The 14,912-nt window shown below is 56.4% G+C and overlaps 7 protein-coding genes across 7 annotated transcripts; 3 read left to right on the top strand and 4 right to left on the bottom strand.

Moving 5' to 3' along the window:
- Positions 1-533: 533 nt before the first annotated feature.
- On the bottom strand, positions 534-2,544 carry BXZ73DRAFT_90694 (S-adenosyl-L-methionine-dependent methyltransferase; the record flags this gene model as incomplete). The annotated part of the gene is made up of 6 exons (XM_048025714.1): positions 534-1,296; positions 1,346-1,410; positions 1,459-1,667; positions 1,721-1,790; positions 1,866-2,071; positions 2,145-2,544. The coding sequence occupies 6 exons, from the start codon at positions 2,542-2,544 to the stop codon at positions 534-536; spliced, it is 1,713 nt and encodes a 570-aa protein (XP_047876578.1).
- A 273-nt stretch (positions 2,545-2,817) lies between these two features.
- BXZ73DRAFT_48824 (uncharacterized protein) lies at positions 2,818-4,892 on the top strand (the record flags this gene model as incomplete). Its single annotated transcript, XM_048020132.1, has 13 exons — positions 2,818-2,951; positions 3,010-3,104; positions 3,158-3,198; positions 3,250-3,270; positions 3,322-3,360; positions 3,412-3,461; positions 3,640-3,728; positions 3,785-3,990; positions 4,043-4,098; positions 4,155-4,236; positions 4,287-4,393; positions 4,461-4,655; positions 4,712-4,892. 13 exons carry the CDS (start codon positions 2,818-2,820, stop codon positions 4,890-4,892), a joined length of 1,296 nt encoding a protein of 431 aa, XP_047876579.1.
- A 158-nt stretch (positions 4,893-5,050) lies between these two features.
- On the bottom strand, positions 5,051-6,664 carry BXZ73DRAFT_90696 (CoA-dependent acyltransferase; the record flags this gene model as incomplete). The annotated part of the gene is made up of 5 exons (XM_048025715.1): positions 5,051-5,527; positions 5,656-5,829; positions 5,875-6,098; positions 6,230-6,465; positions 6,522-6,664. 5 exons carry the CDS (start codon positions 6,662-6,664, stop codon positions 5,051-5,053), a joined length of 1,254 nt encoding a protein of 417 aa, XP_047876580.1.
- Positions 6,665-7,080: 416 nt separating this feature from the next.
- On the top strand, positions 7,081-11,242 carry BXZ73DRAFT_102553 (dynein heavy chain; the record flags this gene model as incomplete). The annotated part of the gene is made up of 14 exons (XM_048015281.1): positions 7,081-7,168; positions 7,261-7,368; positions 7,426-7,698; positions 7,753-8,208; positions 8,267-8,836; positions 8,895-9,061; positions 9,111-9,188; positions 9,238-9,811; positions 9,859-9,989; positions 10,042-10,161; positions 10,216-10,419; positions 10,477-10,598; positions 10,659-10,755; positions 10,808-11,242. The coding sequence occupies 14 exons, from the start codon at positions 7,081-7,083 to the stop codon at positions 11,240-11,242; spliced, it is 3,423 nt and encodes a 1,140-aa protein (XP_047876581.1).
- Positions 11,243-11,703: 461 nt separating this feature from the next.
- On the bottom strand, positions 11,704-12,064 carry BXZ73DRAFT_48881 (ribosomal protein L38e; the record flags this gene model as incomplete). The annotated part of the gene is made up of 3 exons (XM_048020143.1): positions 11,704-11,747; positions 11,806-11,949; positions 12,004-12,064. Coding segments are annotated over 3 exons (249 nt in total), but the record flags the coding sequence as incomplete, so codon positions are not given.
- A 255-nt stretch (positions 12,065-12,319) lies between these two features.
- Positions 12,320-13,749, top strand: BXZ73DRAFT_90698 (WD40 repeat-like protein; the record flags this gene model as incomplete). Its single annotated transcript, XM_048025716.1, has 5 exons — positions 12,320-12,662; positions 12,716-12,804; positions 12,855-13,369; positions 13,421-13,602; positions 13,643-13,749. The coding sequence occupies 5 exons, from the start codon at positions 12,320-12,322 to the stop codon at positions 13,747-13,749; spliced, it is 1,236 nt and encodes a 411-aa protein (XP_047876583.1).
- A 138-nt stretch (positions 13,750-13,887) lies between these two features.
- Positions 13,888-14,825, bottom strand: BXZ73DRAFT_48798 (transport protein particle component; the record flags this gene model as incomplete). Its single annotated transcript, XM_048020124.1, has 5 exons — positions 13,888-13,922; positions 13,970-14,063; positions 14,113-14,205; positions 14,257-14,374; positions 14,425-14,825. 5 exons carry the CDS (start codon positions 14,823-14,825, stop codon positions 13,888-13,890), a joined length of 741 nt encoding a protein of 246 aa, XP_047876584.1.
- Between the last annotated feature and the right edge of the window lie 87 nt (positions 14,826-14,912).

Raw genomic sequence — 14,912 nt, forward strand, 5'->3', positions numbered from 1 at the left:
CGCACTGCTCTTCAGTCGTTCTATCACTGACTGAGCAGTAAGTACCTACACTCTATACGCTCCTTTATACATATGCTTACTCTATCTGTAGTCGCTCCTCTTCGTGTGCTACAGGTACCTATGCTCTCAATATTAGTTGTTCTATCACTGACTGAGAATCACTCCTCTTCGTGTGCTACAGTCGGTTCCCTGCCTTACTCAGAGTTCATCAATTTCAGGTCATCACTGATCTTGTGGTAGACCATGGATGGCAGAATTGAGAAGGCAGATTGCCAGGTGAAAGGGATAGTAAGAAGGAAAGTACAGCCTCGATGACAGAGGCATTGAGGACGCGCGCACACGGACAGAGGCTCACACACACACAAGCAGGCCCTCCGTGACACATGTGAACTTTGAAGGCCCTTCCAGACACGCACTGGCACCTGGGGGCTCGGAAGGTATGTCTGAACTTTGGACACAAACTTTCAGACAGGCCCCACCAAAAAAATCCAATCCCAATTCTCATGGTTTTCAGGATCTGCTGTAATAGCAGATTATTCTAAGCTCAGAACCACAATCGACTCTACATGTGCTGTCTGAGGAAACAAATCCAACCCACATAAACTCTGCAGCACATACTTTCTTCCAACGCCCTCCTGAACCATCTTAGAACCAGCCTCCAAAATTGATCCCACATCTCGGGCCTGTGTGTGAACATTGCAGCTGACATAGACAACTGTCTGTGCACTGAAAGCGAGCATCTGTTGAATGAAACGCTGGTCGGTACCCTTTCGCGGCGGGTCTATGATAAGCACGGTGTGTTCTCGCGGGAAGTCCTGCACGGTGTCAAAAATATTTGCCGCATCCCCGGCTATAAACGAGATCTTCTCGGCAGGCAACCTGTTGAGCTCCGCGTTGTGTTGTGCCGCTCGGATTGACTCGGCAGAGAGCTCGATCCCGGCGACTTTGTCGAAGTGCCGGGCAAGCATGATAGAGAAGAGACCACTGCCGCAATATGCGTCGACTAGGTGTGTAGGACGAGGGAAACGTTGTCGAGACTCGCTATCCGCCGGGAATATGGCGTCTTGCACATAGGAAGTCAGTGGGACCAAGGCTGAGTTGTTGTTTTGGAAGAATGTGTTCGCATTGTATTCGAAGAACATGTCTCCGACGCGTTCTCGGACCGTTGTCTTGTGATCAGTGACGCATATGTGCTCGTCATCTTCTGTGCAGTTCGAAGACGACTCGTTGTCAGCGGACAAGGGAAGGGAATCCCGGAGGAGGAGTGTGGCGCCGTTCGTGTATTTGTGGATGTTCCTGCAGCACATAAGTGTCTTCCCATTGCCTACAACACAAGCCCGCTTACTTCACAATGTTCTCCTTGACTGGCCCAATCGTTTTACTCACGATCGGAGTTGCGATCGGGCATTCCTTGTGGTCCATGAGACCTGGCACGGATGCGGCTGCAGAAAAGCGTACCTCGATATCCAGCACGTTCCTTGAACCGAGCTCATTAAATCCGATCTTCAACCAATCCGGCTTGCCCTCGACAGGCTCACCGCGCTTCACGGCCTTCTGGAATGCCATCGGGGGGCGGTGGAAATGAGGGGTAAGCTTGGTCCTGTAGCCATACTGTAGCGGGGAGCCAATGGTGGGTTGAATCGGCGGGACCGACTCCGGCGGTATGTCTATCAAAGAAACAAATCAGAATGCAGCTCGATGACATACCCAAACAACTCACTCGAGTAATACTTGTACGCGTCGCTGACGGTCTCGCGTTTTAGTTCAAGTTGTCGCTCGTATGACAACATCTGTAGATCACGACCGGTTATCGCTCACCCCCGTGAACAGTGCACGCAAAGAGCATGGACGCACCTGGTACTGACAACCTGCACATTTGCCAAATAGCGACATTGGACGCGCGACGTATCCCTCCACTCCGAATTCGACTCCACTGTTTCGAGCAGCTTTGCATGCGAGTGTAGACGAGAGTGCCGGCTGATTTTGACCCGAATGCGCTCGCCAGGGAGAGAAAGAGGGGTGACAATAACCCACTTGCGGTCGTTGACGGAGGCAACCGAGAGCGCCTGGCCTGAATCGACGGTGTGAGTATCGCGCAGCGGAGCGTCACCCTTGGGGCAACGCGAGGGATTACGAGGACTCACCTGAGGACGGGGAGATGCACGCGACGGTGAGCTCCAGTTCGGTGGACTGCTCAAAGGGCGCATCCCAGTCCGCCTCCTGCGCATTTGCCGCGTCGGCGTACTCCTGGCCTAGGAGGGCGACGACTTCGCGATTAAGGATGTCTTCGGCGGAAAAGGGCTCTGGCGCGACATGAGCCCGCTTCTTGTTTTTCTTGTTTTTGGGGGGCCCTTTCTTGGGATCCTTGGATGACTGAGTGGCGTCAGACGGGGTGGAAGCTAGGAGGGAGGAAGCCGAAGTGGCGTTTGTGGCCAGGAGAGCGGAGGCTGACGGCTCGGCATCGAGCCTGGCTTTCTTCTCAGGAGGGGCAGGCGGGGCAGAGGTCGGGGACGAGGACCGGGGACGGGGGTGAAGGGAGGCCATGGCGCGAGAGGGGCGACAGCGGGCGCGGGCAAGAGCGGCGGGGGCGCGGAGGAAGGGGCGGGCGACGACCGCAGCCATGGAGTCGCGAAAAACGCGCTGGGCGGGGCGGGACGGGGCCGGTGTGGCGGGGAGTGGGACAAGTGCGGTTTGCGGCTTGGCTCTCTGCGTTACGTATATATTCTCTCGCCAACACCGTCCTGCTCGCCCCGCTCTCTCCGCCCACCCCGACGCCAGGTCGCATGCTGCTGCCGTTCTTCTCCTCAGTGCTTCGCCATGTCCAGGTCCCTTCGCCGGCGGCCTTGCCGCCCGCCACCCGATGAACACGGAGAGGAGCCTGGCTCACCAGAGTTCTGGTACAAGCTTGTAGTCAGCATAGGTCTTGTGCTCGCCGGAGGTGTCTTTGCTGGGTGCGTAATTCCCTACATGTCCATTGTCCGCGCTCTCATCTTGGTCCTCATCCCTCAGCCTCACGCTCGGTCTAATGGGTCTCGACGAACTGCATCTCCGTGTCCTCTCCGCGTCTTCAGAGAACCCGAAAGAACGAAAGAACGCTCAGAAGGGTACGTTGCATTCACTGCCTACACTCCCGAGCCGTGTACCGACAGGCGTCTAGTCCTCCGCCTCCTTTCCCGTGGGCGTCATTGGGTTCTCGTCGTAAGTCTGCTCGACTTGCGTCCTTGCCGCACCTTACCTTCTCAACCTTAGGTCCTCCTGCTGGGTAACGTGGTACGCGTGAACCCGAACCGTACCCGTGCTTTCCCTCACGCGCACGTCTAGATTGTGAACGAAAGTCTGCCCATCTTCCTCGACAGTGCCGTACGTCTCGAACCTTTCGACGCCCGTTCTCAACTAACTTCGTGTATTTAGCTAGGCGGCGGTATTGCCGCAGTCGTAATCTCGACCGCAATGATTGGTGTGTACAGTGGTTTTGTCTTGAGTCAAATATCTGACCCTCCCATTAGTCATTTTCGGGTAGGAACTCCGTGCATGCCCTTTCTAGTCTGTCTACTCACTGTATTTGGCCACGGTCTATAGAGAGTGAGTCGCGACTCTTCAGAATTGTTCTGCGCTCTTTTATAACCGGATTCTATGTAGAATCATCCCCCAGGCGGCAAGTGTTCGATACGGACTGTCCATAGGAGCGTCTTGCGCGCCCATTGTGCTCGCCATGATGTATATCTTCGGTAAGCCGCTTTTCGCGAATTTCCGTGTCACCGCAAGTCACAGGGCCATTCCATAGCTCCCATTGCATGGCCAGTCGCAAAGCTACTCGACTATGTTCTCGGGAGGGACGAAGGTCATACATACAAGAAAGCGGAGCTCAAGTCATTCCTCGCCTTCCACCGCCAGGGTGAAGAGCCGCTGCGTGACGACGAGATAAGCATCTTGAACGGAGTGCTTGAACTCAACAATAAGAAGGTGGAGCAGATCATGACCCCCCTGGAGGTCAGTACAGCGACCGCATTCGCATAGATTCGGCTGACGGCTTCGTCTGCAGGACGTAGTCACCATAAGCTCCGATCGCATTTTAGATCATCCTACCGTCGACTACCTGTGAGTCCCAGTCGAGCTTGCCATGGCGCCGTCGCGTTGACAGTCGTATCCTCCAGCTTGCGCAGTGGATATTCTCGAATCCCAGTGCACAAACCTGGTCATCCGCTCGCTTTTATCGGTATCCTCCTCGTGAAAACGGTTCGTCAGTTCATTCGCTTATAGTAACTTTTGTGAACACGCTCGTGCAGCTATCGGTGTACGACCCCTCAAGTCCTTCCCCGCTGTCCGAGCTCCCGCTGTCCATCTTGCCAGAAGCACCGCCTACCATCAACTGCTTCCAAGCACTCGATTACTTGTGGGTTCCATGTCCACATGACCCCATGATCATGCGACTGATATTCGCTGGGGGCGTTTGATTCTAGCCAAACAGGTCGCGCCCATCTCCTGCTACTCAGCCGCACTCCCGGAATCGAGGGAGGTGCAATCGGCCTCATTACGCTTGAGGACATCATCGAGGAAATCATTTCTGAGGAGATTGTAGACGAAACCGATCGGTATGAAGACAACGTCTCTAAGCGCCGCGCTTCCCGCCGGAAGAATGCCAAAGTCATGAAAGGGTTCGTCTCCTTTTGACAAGAGCGTTAACCGGTTCCCTCACCTCGCTCTGTCGCAGGATTGTTGAATACCGCGTTGGACGCGCCAACTCCCTCCCCGAGATCGGAGACCGCACGCCTTTGCTTGGCAGCCGCTCTGCCATCCAACTTCCGTCAGAACCCCAGCCCATCGACCGCCGAGATGACAGTAATCGACCGCTACGTCCCGGTTCCCTCTTGATCCCCAGTACGGTAGCATGATCTCCACGAGCCCCAGAGAAGGGGAGAACTCGACGCCCAGCTGACGTTGGCCTGTTCTGTTCTGATGTGTTATTGTACAAGTCTTGCTCGCGGGTCCAGTAGAGTCTCGGTATGACATCCATGCTTAATATACAGTCGTTCGGCGGCACGTCGCACGCCTACAGTCCGTCCGCAATCATCCTCTGCGGGACCTCAACCCAGTTCCTCCAAGCCTGCATGAACGCGACCATCTCCGCCCCTTCGACCACGCGATGATCCGCCGACCAGCTCATGCCGACTATAAGCCTCCGCTCTCCCTTCCCGTCTCCCCTGTCGACGTCCCACACCCACTTCGCCCGCCCGACCGCCACGATCGCAACCCCGCCCCCGGGCACGAGGACGGGGACCGCGCTGTCAACCGCGCCGATCCCACCCACGTTCGACACGCTCACCGTGCCGCCCCTGCGCGGCATGTCCTGCGGTGTGAGCGCGCACGGAACCTGGCGGCCGAGGTGCGCGACGTGCTTGACGCGCGACGCGAGCTCGTACACGCTCTGGGTGTCCGCCGCCTGGAGCGTGGGCGTGTAGAGCCCCGTCGGCGTCGAGAGCGCGAGGCTGATGTCCGCGTGCGGACGGAGGTCATGCTCGGCTTCGTGCTGCCCTGGGAGTCGGGGGTGATGGAGGCGCGGAAGAGGGGCCAGTCGCGCATCGCGCGGGCGAGCATCTTCAGGAGAATCGGGAGGTATGTGAGCCGGGTGTACTGTCCAGACGTGGGAATGTCAACGGGGACTGGGGACACGTAGAACGAGTCCGGAGAAATGACGTCGCGAGGTTCTCGTTGGTGAGAGGCCGCAGGCAAGTAATGCCGCGGAATGTGGGCGTTCAGCAAGGGCAGCATGCGGTGAAGCTCTGTGAGGTCGAGAGTCGAGGAGCAGCTAAACTGAGGGATGGCAAGGCTCTGCACAACGTCAGCAGAGGCCGCTGCGAGACGTAAAAGGCTCACCTTTTCCATGGCCTTCCACATATTTTGTCTGGTGCGATTCAGCTCGACGACGATCTCCGAACCTGGCCGACCTGTAGCTGCGGGAGCAGACGCGGGGCCGGCTTGGAGGAAACCATCAATATCACGCTTTTCAATGCGGCCGGCTCTACCAGTGCCTGGATGGAGCTGGCGGAGGTCTACATTGTGTTGACGAGCATAGTGCCGGACGGACGGAGTGGCGAGGACTTCCCCACCGGAGGAAGTGGTTCGCACATTCTGGGGAGCGTTTGGATCGAGAGGATGCGGCCTGCGAGCAGGAGGTGTGGCAGAAGGTGGCTGCTCGGGTAGAGACTCGTTCAATGGGGGCGAAGGGGACTCTTGGCTTCTGAAGTCTCGTAGGGGGCCGGGGGCGGGGAATCTGTAGTTGAAGCGAGGTCGTCTACGACTTCGATGGTGCAAAGGTCCTGGCCGACTTTGGCAACCTGCCCCTCCTCGACCAGTAACTCTTTGATGATGCCGTCGAAAGGACTAGTGATCTCCACGCTGGCCTTGTCGCTCTGAACCTCGCACAGAGGGTCGAAGGTATTGACCGGAGTGAAAGGCTTGACGCTCCTACGGGCCAAAGTTGGCACAGACATAAGACATGCATACATACATGCGGGACGTACCACTTGATGACCTCGCACTCTGTGATACCCTCCCCGATGTCGGCAAGCTTGAAGCGCTTGAGAGCATAGTGTGGGGCAGCACAGTGAAAGAGGGCGCGTGGCAAGGAACGGCTAGCACGAGCGAAGGGGCGGCAGAGGAGCATGAGGGGCTTCCACCGCAACCGCGAGAGGTGGTGGACAAGGAGAAGAGGCGGGGGAGGCGGCCATGGCAGGGGAGGAGGCGCAAGATCCGTCGGGCGTCGCCCCGCGTCGAGCGGGCGGGTCACATGCGCCGCGGCGGACAGCGTCTGTGCGGGCGACGCGTTGGTCGGATTCGGACTCTGGCCTGCGTCCGCTGCGAGTGTCCAAGCTCTGCTCTCAGTCTCCATCCACACCGCCACGGCCTGCAACGACCCTCACGTCCTCCTTGTATCCACTAGAGCGGCTGCCGACGCGTTTGCCTCTCCCCCCTCCCTCGTCTGTCCGCCTTCTCCTCACCATTCCCCCGTTCCCGCTCCATTTCTACGCCCCGACACGTCTCCCTCTTGATCACATCCTCCTCCCCTCGCGTCCGTCCACAATGGCAGGCGTAGAGTCTCCGATCCAGCCATCTTCAAATGGCTCTCTCGCTCAAACGGCGTGCACAACGGCAATGGCGAGCCCACCGAGTCCGTCTCCGAACCCGCCATTCCCTTTGACCCATCAGTCTTTCGTTCATATCTTCTTTCTCTCCTCCCTCCCATCCTTGGCGCTCCTTCAGAAGAGATAGAGTCCATCTTCGACGACGACTTCGATGAACGCGTCTCCCGCTTTGCCAGTGAGGGCGGCGGCGTGGTCTATGTTGTCAAGAAGAAGGATGAGCAAGAGTGTGCGTTTCCATCTCCCCGCCCGTCTCCCCTTCCACCGTTTATCTCTCTTCTTCCAGCCGAAGATGCCCCGCCTACGTTCTCATACAGGCTCACCCAGACCCTGACCTACGATCCCTCTCACACCACCACTCTTGCTATCATCAAACGAGGCCCGCTCCTCGATCCCACCTCTCCTTTGGCAACCCAGCTTCACATTCTCAACCTCTTTGGCAGCGATGAAACCCCCTACGAGAGCTTGCACGCCCTCATCACTTGTGCCATGAAACCATATTTTGAGGCTTTCGTCGGCTCTCGCGGTGGAGGCAAAGACGGTGGAGATTCCAAGATGGGTACGTATGCACTCTACTCTCATCAAGCTACCAAATCTCAACTAGAATGTTTAGGCATTCCTGTAGCGAAGAAGAAGTTTGCCGAGCTGGAGCTCTCCCTCCTGCATCTGCAACAGAATGTAGAGATTCCCGAAACGCACCTCATCATCCATCCCGTCATCCAACGGGCAGTAGACCAAGCTCGCGCCTCGGGCTCAAGGCCAAACATATCCGACCTTCCCGTCAAGCTCCTCAACGACAGTACTTTTCTTAACACTCTTCAGAGTCATGTCAACCAATGGATCAAGTCTATCCAGACCGTCACCAAGCTTACTCGCGACGTCAGCTCCGGGACAGCTTCGCAGGAAATCAACTTCTGGCTCAGCTTGGAGCGAGCTTTGGAGGGGATCGAAGCGCAACTTCGTAGCGAGGAGATTAACATGGTAATGGATACGCTCCGCAATGCAAAGCGTTTCCACGCTACTGTCAGTTTTATCGCGGATACCGGCCTGAAAGATGCGACGGATACAGGTCGGTCAGTCCCTGAATTGCGACGATCCAGTCTATTCATAGGCGCTATTGCCCACAGTTCACAAATACAACCAGCTCATGAAGGACTTCCCTCTAAATGAGCTCTTGTCGGCGACAGACCTCGACAAGATCCAAGAGGCTGTGGTTTTGATCTTTGGTCACATCAACCGCAAGCTCAAGTTGTCCCCCTACCCTATTCGTCGTGCTCTCCCGCTAGTGGAGGCCATTTCCCGAGACTTCAACGACCAGCTACTCCGCATTCTCACCTCCCATCGCCTGCTCTACACTCCGTACGAGACCTTTGAGCGTTTGCTGTCGCAAACCATGGCTATCTTCCGGACATGGGACGACCACATGAAAGAGTTCTTCAACGTCGCTCGTGACGTGACGCGCAAGCGTCATGAAAAGTTCATTCCCATCAAGGTTATCCCCGCTCACGCGAAGCTCCAGGACCGGATTCGTTATCTCAGGGATTGGCGGAAGCAGCATGAGCAGCTCGCTGTGATGACCGGGCCTACCAAGGGTCTAGGGAGCATCGGCACTGAAATTGGCGGTATGGATATGGAGGCAGAGGTCAAGGAGGCCTACGAAGTCATGAAGCGCATAGATGTGCTCGATGTCTCAACTGGTTCGTGGATCTCCCGTCTTTCATCATCCTGAAGCGCTCATTGAGATTAACCTGGCAGAGGGGAGCGAAATCTGGGTTGCTGCAGAGACCGCATACAACGAGCGGGTTGCACGGGTAGAGAACCAAATCATCGCTCGGTTACGTGATCGGCTCGGCACTGCACGCAACGCCAATGAAATGTTCCGCGTTTTCTCCAAGTACAACGCGCTCTTCGTCCGCCCCAAGGTGATTGATTAGTGTCTTCCACATAACTATGATGAACACATTTCCATAGATTCGCGGTGCCATTCAAGAGTACCAAACGCAGCTCATTGACTCCGTCAAAGAGGATATCAAGCGGCTGCACGACAAGGTAAGAGGGCTGCTTCCGCGTGTGTATCTCCCTCTGAACATATTTCCAGTTCAAAACGCAATATCGGTTCTCGGAAGCGTATCATATGTCTCAAATGCGCGACTTGCCACCGATCTCTGGCGCCATCATATGGGCGCGACAAATCGACCGCCAACTGCAAACGTACATGAAGCGTGTGGAGGACGTCCTGGGCAAGGGATGGGAGCTGTACGCTGAGGGTCAAAAGCTCCAGTCGGAGTCATCGGCCTTCAGGAAAAAGCTTGACGTTCGGCCCGTCTACGAGGCCTGGCTGCACGACATCAACCGTCGCGACATGGGTGTCGGCGGACGTCTTTTCGAGATCGTCCGCTTGCGCGGTGGAGGGTTCCAGCTGGCCGTCAACTTCGACCCGCAGATCATCACTCTGTTCAAGGAGGTCCGGAACTTGCTTTGGCAGAACTTCCAAGTACCTCACGCGACCACGAACATGGCCAAGGACGCAAAGCGTGTGTATCCTCACGCCGTCACGCTGATGGAGACCGTGCGGACCTACGGACAGACGCTTGACCTAGTCGATCACAACAAGGGCATCGAGTGGCTCGTCGCCGAGTACCGTAACGAGGCACAGCGTATGGTGGCGAGAGGTATACTATATACTCCTCTTACGGTCGTTTATTAACATCTGGTACAGGAATGAACATTCGATGGGACTATTTGGTTAACCAGTACGACACTGCCCGATACGTATCTTCCGACGGTGCCCGCGATAGTCGACACATCCAGTTCGTTAGGGAATTTGCCAGTGTTGTGTCCGTCCTCCAGGTCAGAGTTCTCGCGCTATTTCTTCACTGCAAAGGCTCATCATTTGGTGCAGGACAAGACGAACAATGTGATCGATCTCTATAAGGATATTTCTCGTTCAGTAGAGGATCTATCAACATGTCCCTACACTGCGGATGCGTTCCGTGAACTACTAAGAAAGATCCAGGCCGCCGTAAGCATTCTCCTTTTCCCCACCGATGCATATACTGATCTTGATGCCTCATAGATCGACCGACTAAATTTGGAGGGTTATGCCAACCTCGACCACTGGGTGGCCGAGCTCGACTCCAGGATAGAGGGCATCCTTCTCCAGCGCATCACGCACATCATCCAGCTCTGGTGCCATGAGTTTGAGCGTACGGACGACAATGACCGGAGAGAGGCGCAACTGAGCACCAAGCGTCGTGACAAACGGGCAAAGGACGAAAAGGTCTGTGCGAACTTACGATCGTATTTGATATGGACGCTGAAGTAGGCTACTTCACAGTCTGCAGAAGGCCAACTGACGTTAACGCCCATTGTGCACGAGATCCGTATCCAGAACCAAGTGATTTTCCTGGATCCGCCAATTGAGCATGCGCGCGCAACCTGGATTCGCCAATTGCACGAGTGGCTAGGTGCGTCATAACAGAAATTGCATCGTGGGATCAAATCTGACAGGCTGCACAGGCACCGTTTGTCGCCTGAGGCGATACAGAGTTCGCGTTACGAGATCGGCTTGCAGATGCAGGGCCACACAGTGACAGAGCTCACGTACACCTCCCTGGTAAGGATACTCGCCACATCCATGACGTTTCTTCTTGCTGACACGGTTCCAGTTGTCCAAGTTCCCCGATGCCACGCTCGAGAAGCCCTTCATGTTGGTGGAACAGAAGGTGCAATCCCTCAAGGAATACGTCGCGAAGTGGCTTCAGTTCCAGTCGTTATGGGACCTCGAGGCCGACTACGTCTTCAACCGGCTCGGGGACTCGCTCGCCAACTGGCAGCAGCTGCTCACCGAGATCAAGAAGGCACGATCCACATTTGACACGTCCGAGACGCAGAAGTCGTTTGGGGTCTGCGTAATCGACTACGAGCAGGTGCAGTCGCGGGTGAACGCCAAGTACGATGCCTGGCAGCGCGACATCCTCTCTCGGTTCGGTGTGAAGCTCGGGAACGAGATGAAGGAAATGCACGCACAGATCCTCAAGGCGCGCAACGAGCTCGAGCACCAGTCGATAGAGGGTCTCGTCGGGGCACCGCGCAGGTTCTAGGTCGAGCGTCCAGATTCCGGTTCTCCGCTGGCAGGACGGATTGGTGTCAGGTGTTGTGTACAGTACATCGCTGTGCTTGTGAATGTCTCTCCATGCTTGTATCCACGGATTCGTAATGATTTCTACCATACGCTTGTACCTATGTAGTCGTATACCCGCACTATTCCACACGGATGTCGACCACCGCCACATCGAGTCGCCCACGTTCGGCCCGCATGGCCCCTCATCGCCCACGTCTCCCTCCGTGTTGCCCACGTCTCGCCTGAACATATACTCCCGCCAGTGGCCCGCATTCATGGTGCTCACTTCTCCGTCGACTCACCTGAAGGGAACGGAACAGCTGATGACCGGGACACCAACAAGCACGGGAAAGGCTATGAATACAGCAGGGGAAGTGGAACATACAATCCCATGAAATGCGAAATGGGAAGGCGAAGTACAATCCATGTCATGAGACTTGTCTACTTCTTTTTGGGCGTGTCCTTTATCTCCTCGATATTGAGACCTGCGCGACGCAAAGTGAGTACGGCAGCGCGCAGGAATATCGGGTGAGAAGGGCAGACCTGGAGGCAAACTCTGCTGGAGTTTCTGCGCCTTCTCGGGGTCGTCGAGGGAGAGGGTGTAGAGGTAGCGCGAGCAGCGAATCTTGAACTTGGTCTTGGTCTTTCCACCAGGAACCCGCGGGGCAATCTTCTTTATGCGTGCAGCTGTAGACGGGAAGGAGGTGAGGACGAGCAGGAGGGGAAGCATGGAGAGCGGACCCTTGGCATCCTTGCGGCGGGCGATGTCAATGAACTGCTTGATGTCGCGGATCTCCTTCGGCTACATGGGGACAGCGGGGATAGTGAGCGGCAGCGAGGAGAATGGCGAGGACGATGCGCACCATTTTGTGGATGGTCTTGACGCTGCCTGAGGCCGCCTACGCGCCGTTCGTAGACGAGCCCGCTGGTGGCTGAGATCCAATCTGCAACTGTACAGCTCCTTCCCACGGTTGCTTGCTCCCTATTGACGCTGGCTTCTCCTCCGCGTGATCGGCGTTGTGTTGCCGGTGCCTTCTCCCTTGTCTCATTCTCCAACATGGCCCCTGCGTGGACCGATCCTGACGACAACACGCTCAAGGTCTCTCTCACTACTCACAAAAGACGGCGAAAACTGCGTGACACTCTCGCCGAAGATTCTGTGGACGGCCATGAATACGAAGAGAGGTTACGACGCCAATACGAGAAGATCCATCCCACTCCTCAATGGGCTCAAGCCGCTCATGGACGTCTCCAAGGTGCAGGCGCGGGCAAGCGTCCAAGGTCTCCAACGGATGAAGAAGAACTTCCGGAGGCCGTGGGAGGGCACGGAGTTCCAGGAGATCTCCTTGGAGCGACAGGGTCTACCCTCTCTCGTCAACGAGCTCATGTTCTCCCTGCTGGTACGCTTGCCATTGAACGCTTGCGCGATGCCAATCTCTCTGCTGTGGCCGAGGGGAGATAAAATGCGTTCGCTTTCATCCATCTCCTCAAGTGTCTGTCCTCCTCTCCGCGAGCTCAGACAGGCGGTTGCGTTTGTACAACGTGAGTCAACCTTGTCTTCAAATCCCCTACTGCGCTCTCAGGTCGACTAGATTGACGGTCATACAAATCCACACCTTCACACCCTCCATGTTCCCTCACTCCCACTCGCAAACGCCCTGTTCCATCCAGGCGGAACCTCCGTTCTTCTCACCGGTCCACGGCCGTTCTATTATACCTACGACCTTCAAACAGGCACAAGCCAGCGATCTCCACGTGGTCTGTGGGGGACAACATTCTCGGCCAATCAAGCAGTGCAGGACGGCAGCATGGAAATCTGCTCATTCGACCGCACTGGCTCTATTCTCGCTGTCGCGGGCCGCAGAGGACACGTCCACCTCGTCGACTGGCGGAACGGCGGCGGACAGGTTGTTGGTAGCATCAAGATGAACACTGGCGTACAGTCGATCTGGTGGTCCAACGGAGAGCTACTTACATTGGGCGAAGACTCAGAGATTTACGTCTGGGACGTCGGTCAGCGACGATGCTTGCGGCGGTGGAAAGATGACGGGGGGTATGGCAGTTTGGGGCTGGAAGGTGATGCGTCAGGGAAGTATTTGGCCATCGGGTGAGTGCGATCAGCCACTATGTGAGTATATCTCGCTCAACCCATATCTAGCTCGAAGATTGGCTTCGTCAATGTGTATGGCTCAGAAGCTTTCTCAGGCAGCGTAGATCGGCCAAAAGTACTCAAAACTATGGGTAACCTTACTACTGCGGTTACGTCGATGCGCTTCAACCACGACGCACAGCTGCTCGCCGTTGCGAGCCATACGAAAAAGGATCAGATGCGCTTGGTACGTGAGACTGCGTCGACTATGACGGCATATTTTCATCGAAGGTCCCAACATAGATCCATATGCCCTCTCTCACCGCGTTCTCCAACTGGCCAACGTCGAGCACACCTCTGGGCCATGTCACCAGCGTGGACTTCTCCGCGAGAAGTGAGTATGTCGCGATCGGAAACAACCGAGGGCGCGTACTGCTATACCATCTGCGAGACTTCAGCACCATGTAATCCGAGTCATGTCTTCCTATCTACCTTTCGCCGTTTTTAATGCTATGGACGCCGAGTAGTGTTCTTCATTATGAACCCTTTGGGAGTTTGACCTGGAATGTACCTGCAACACAGTCAGCCGGGTGTTCGGCTGGAGTGTTGAGCGCGCACATTGGGGGAGAGTGGTTACTTCTGGTGTTACAGAGGCCTGGTAACCGAGCCTTCCGAGGGCCCCGCGGATGATCCCTGCCGGCATCGCTGCGTACTACGAGGTGCCTCAGGGGGCCGATTTCAGTTATCAGAACAAGACACACCAGTCTGGCTCGTCTAAGGGACTCTCCGCGACCCTCCCAGCCGGATATTCGGTTGAGTGGCTTGAAGCTGTTGTCCTGCAGGACATACACGCCCTGGAGGCATCATAAGAGGCTGGCGTGACGCAATTATGAACGACCACAGACTCGATGGTTGGTTCTCAGATTATCGACCTGCTTCTCCCAACAAGCGTTCCACAGATCCTTGCAGATGAACTTGATGGCATCGAGGTGCTCGGAGAAAAGGCCGCGGTCATGGCACAGGCTGGGACGACATGCATGAGTGTGAGCCAAAGGGATGTGTAGAGAACACACCACTCGGCCATATTTGCACCTACGTGCATGCCTATGGCTTCGAGGCGAGCACGGAGCTCTTCTTCCTCTTCGTCTTCTTTCGCGTCTTTGGCGAGCGAGTTGTGAGAGGCGTTACTGACTATGGAGTCGCGGAACTGGCTCTTTTTCTGTGCAGGGCCAGAAGCGGCTGGAGCAGGCATGAGGCCAGCCTCTGTCATTTCTTGCTCGTTCCGCCGCCTGCGCGCAGAGGCGATGGCGGCGGACGCGCGGAGGGAGTTGACCATCTCGATCACGAAGTAGTCCATCGCGGCGCCGTCGACATGGCGGGCAGGCGGATCGGCGACGGCTGCGAGCGAGGGCACTGCGGATGTAGAGGAGCTGGGGCGGTTGGCCGCGTTCTGGAACGAGGACCGAGCAGCCATGGCGGGAGGAGGCTGGAGCCAGGAGGGGGTGGGAGGAGGAAGCGAGCGCGGGCCGCGGACGAGCGGGCGCGAGGCCGGTTCGACGTC

The sequence above is a fragment of the Epithele typhae genome, assembly GCF_022376455.1.
Source record: "Epithele typhae strain CBS 203.58 chromosome Unknown BXZ73scaffold_33, whole genome shotgun sequence".
NCBI lineage: Eukaryota > Fungi > Basidiomycota > Agaricomycetes > Polyporales > Epitheliaceae > Epithele > Epithele typhae.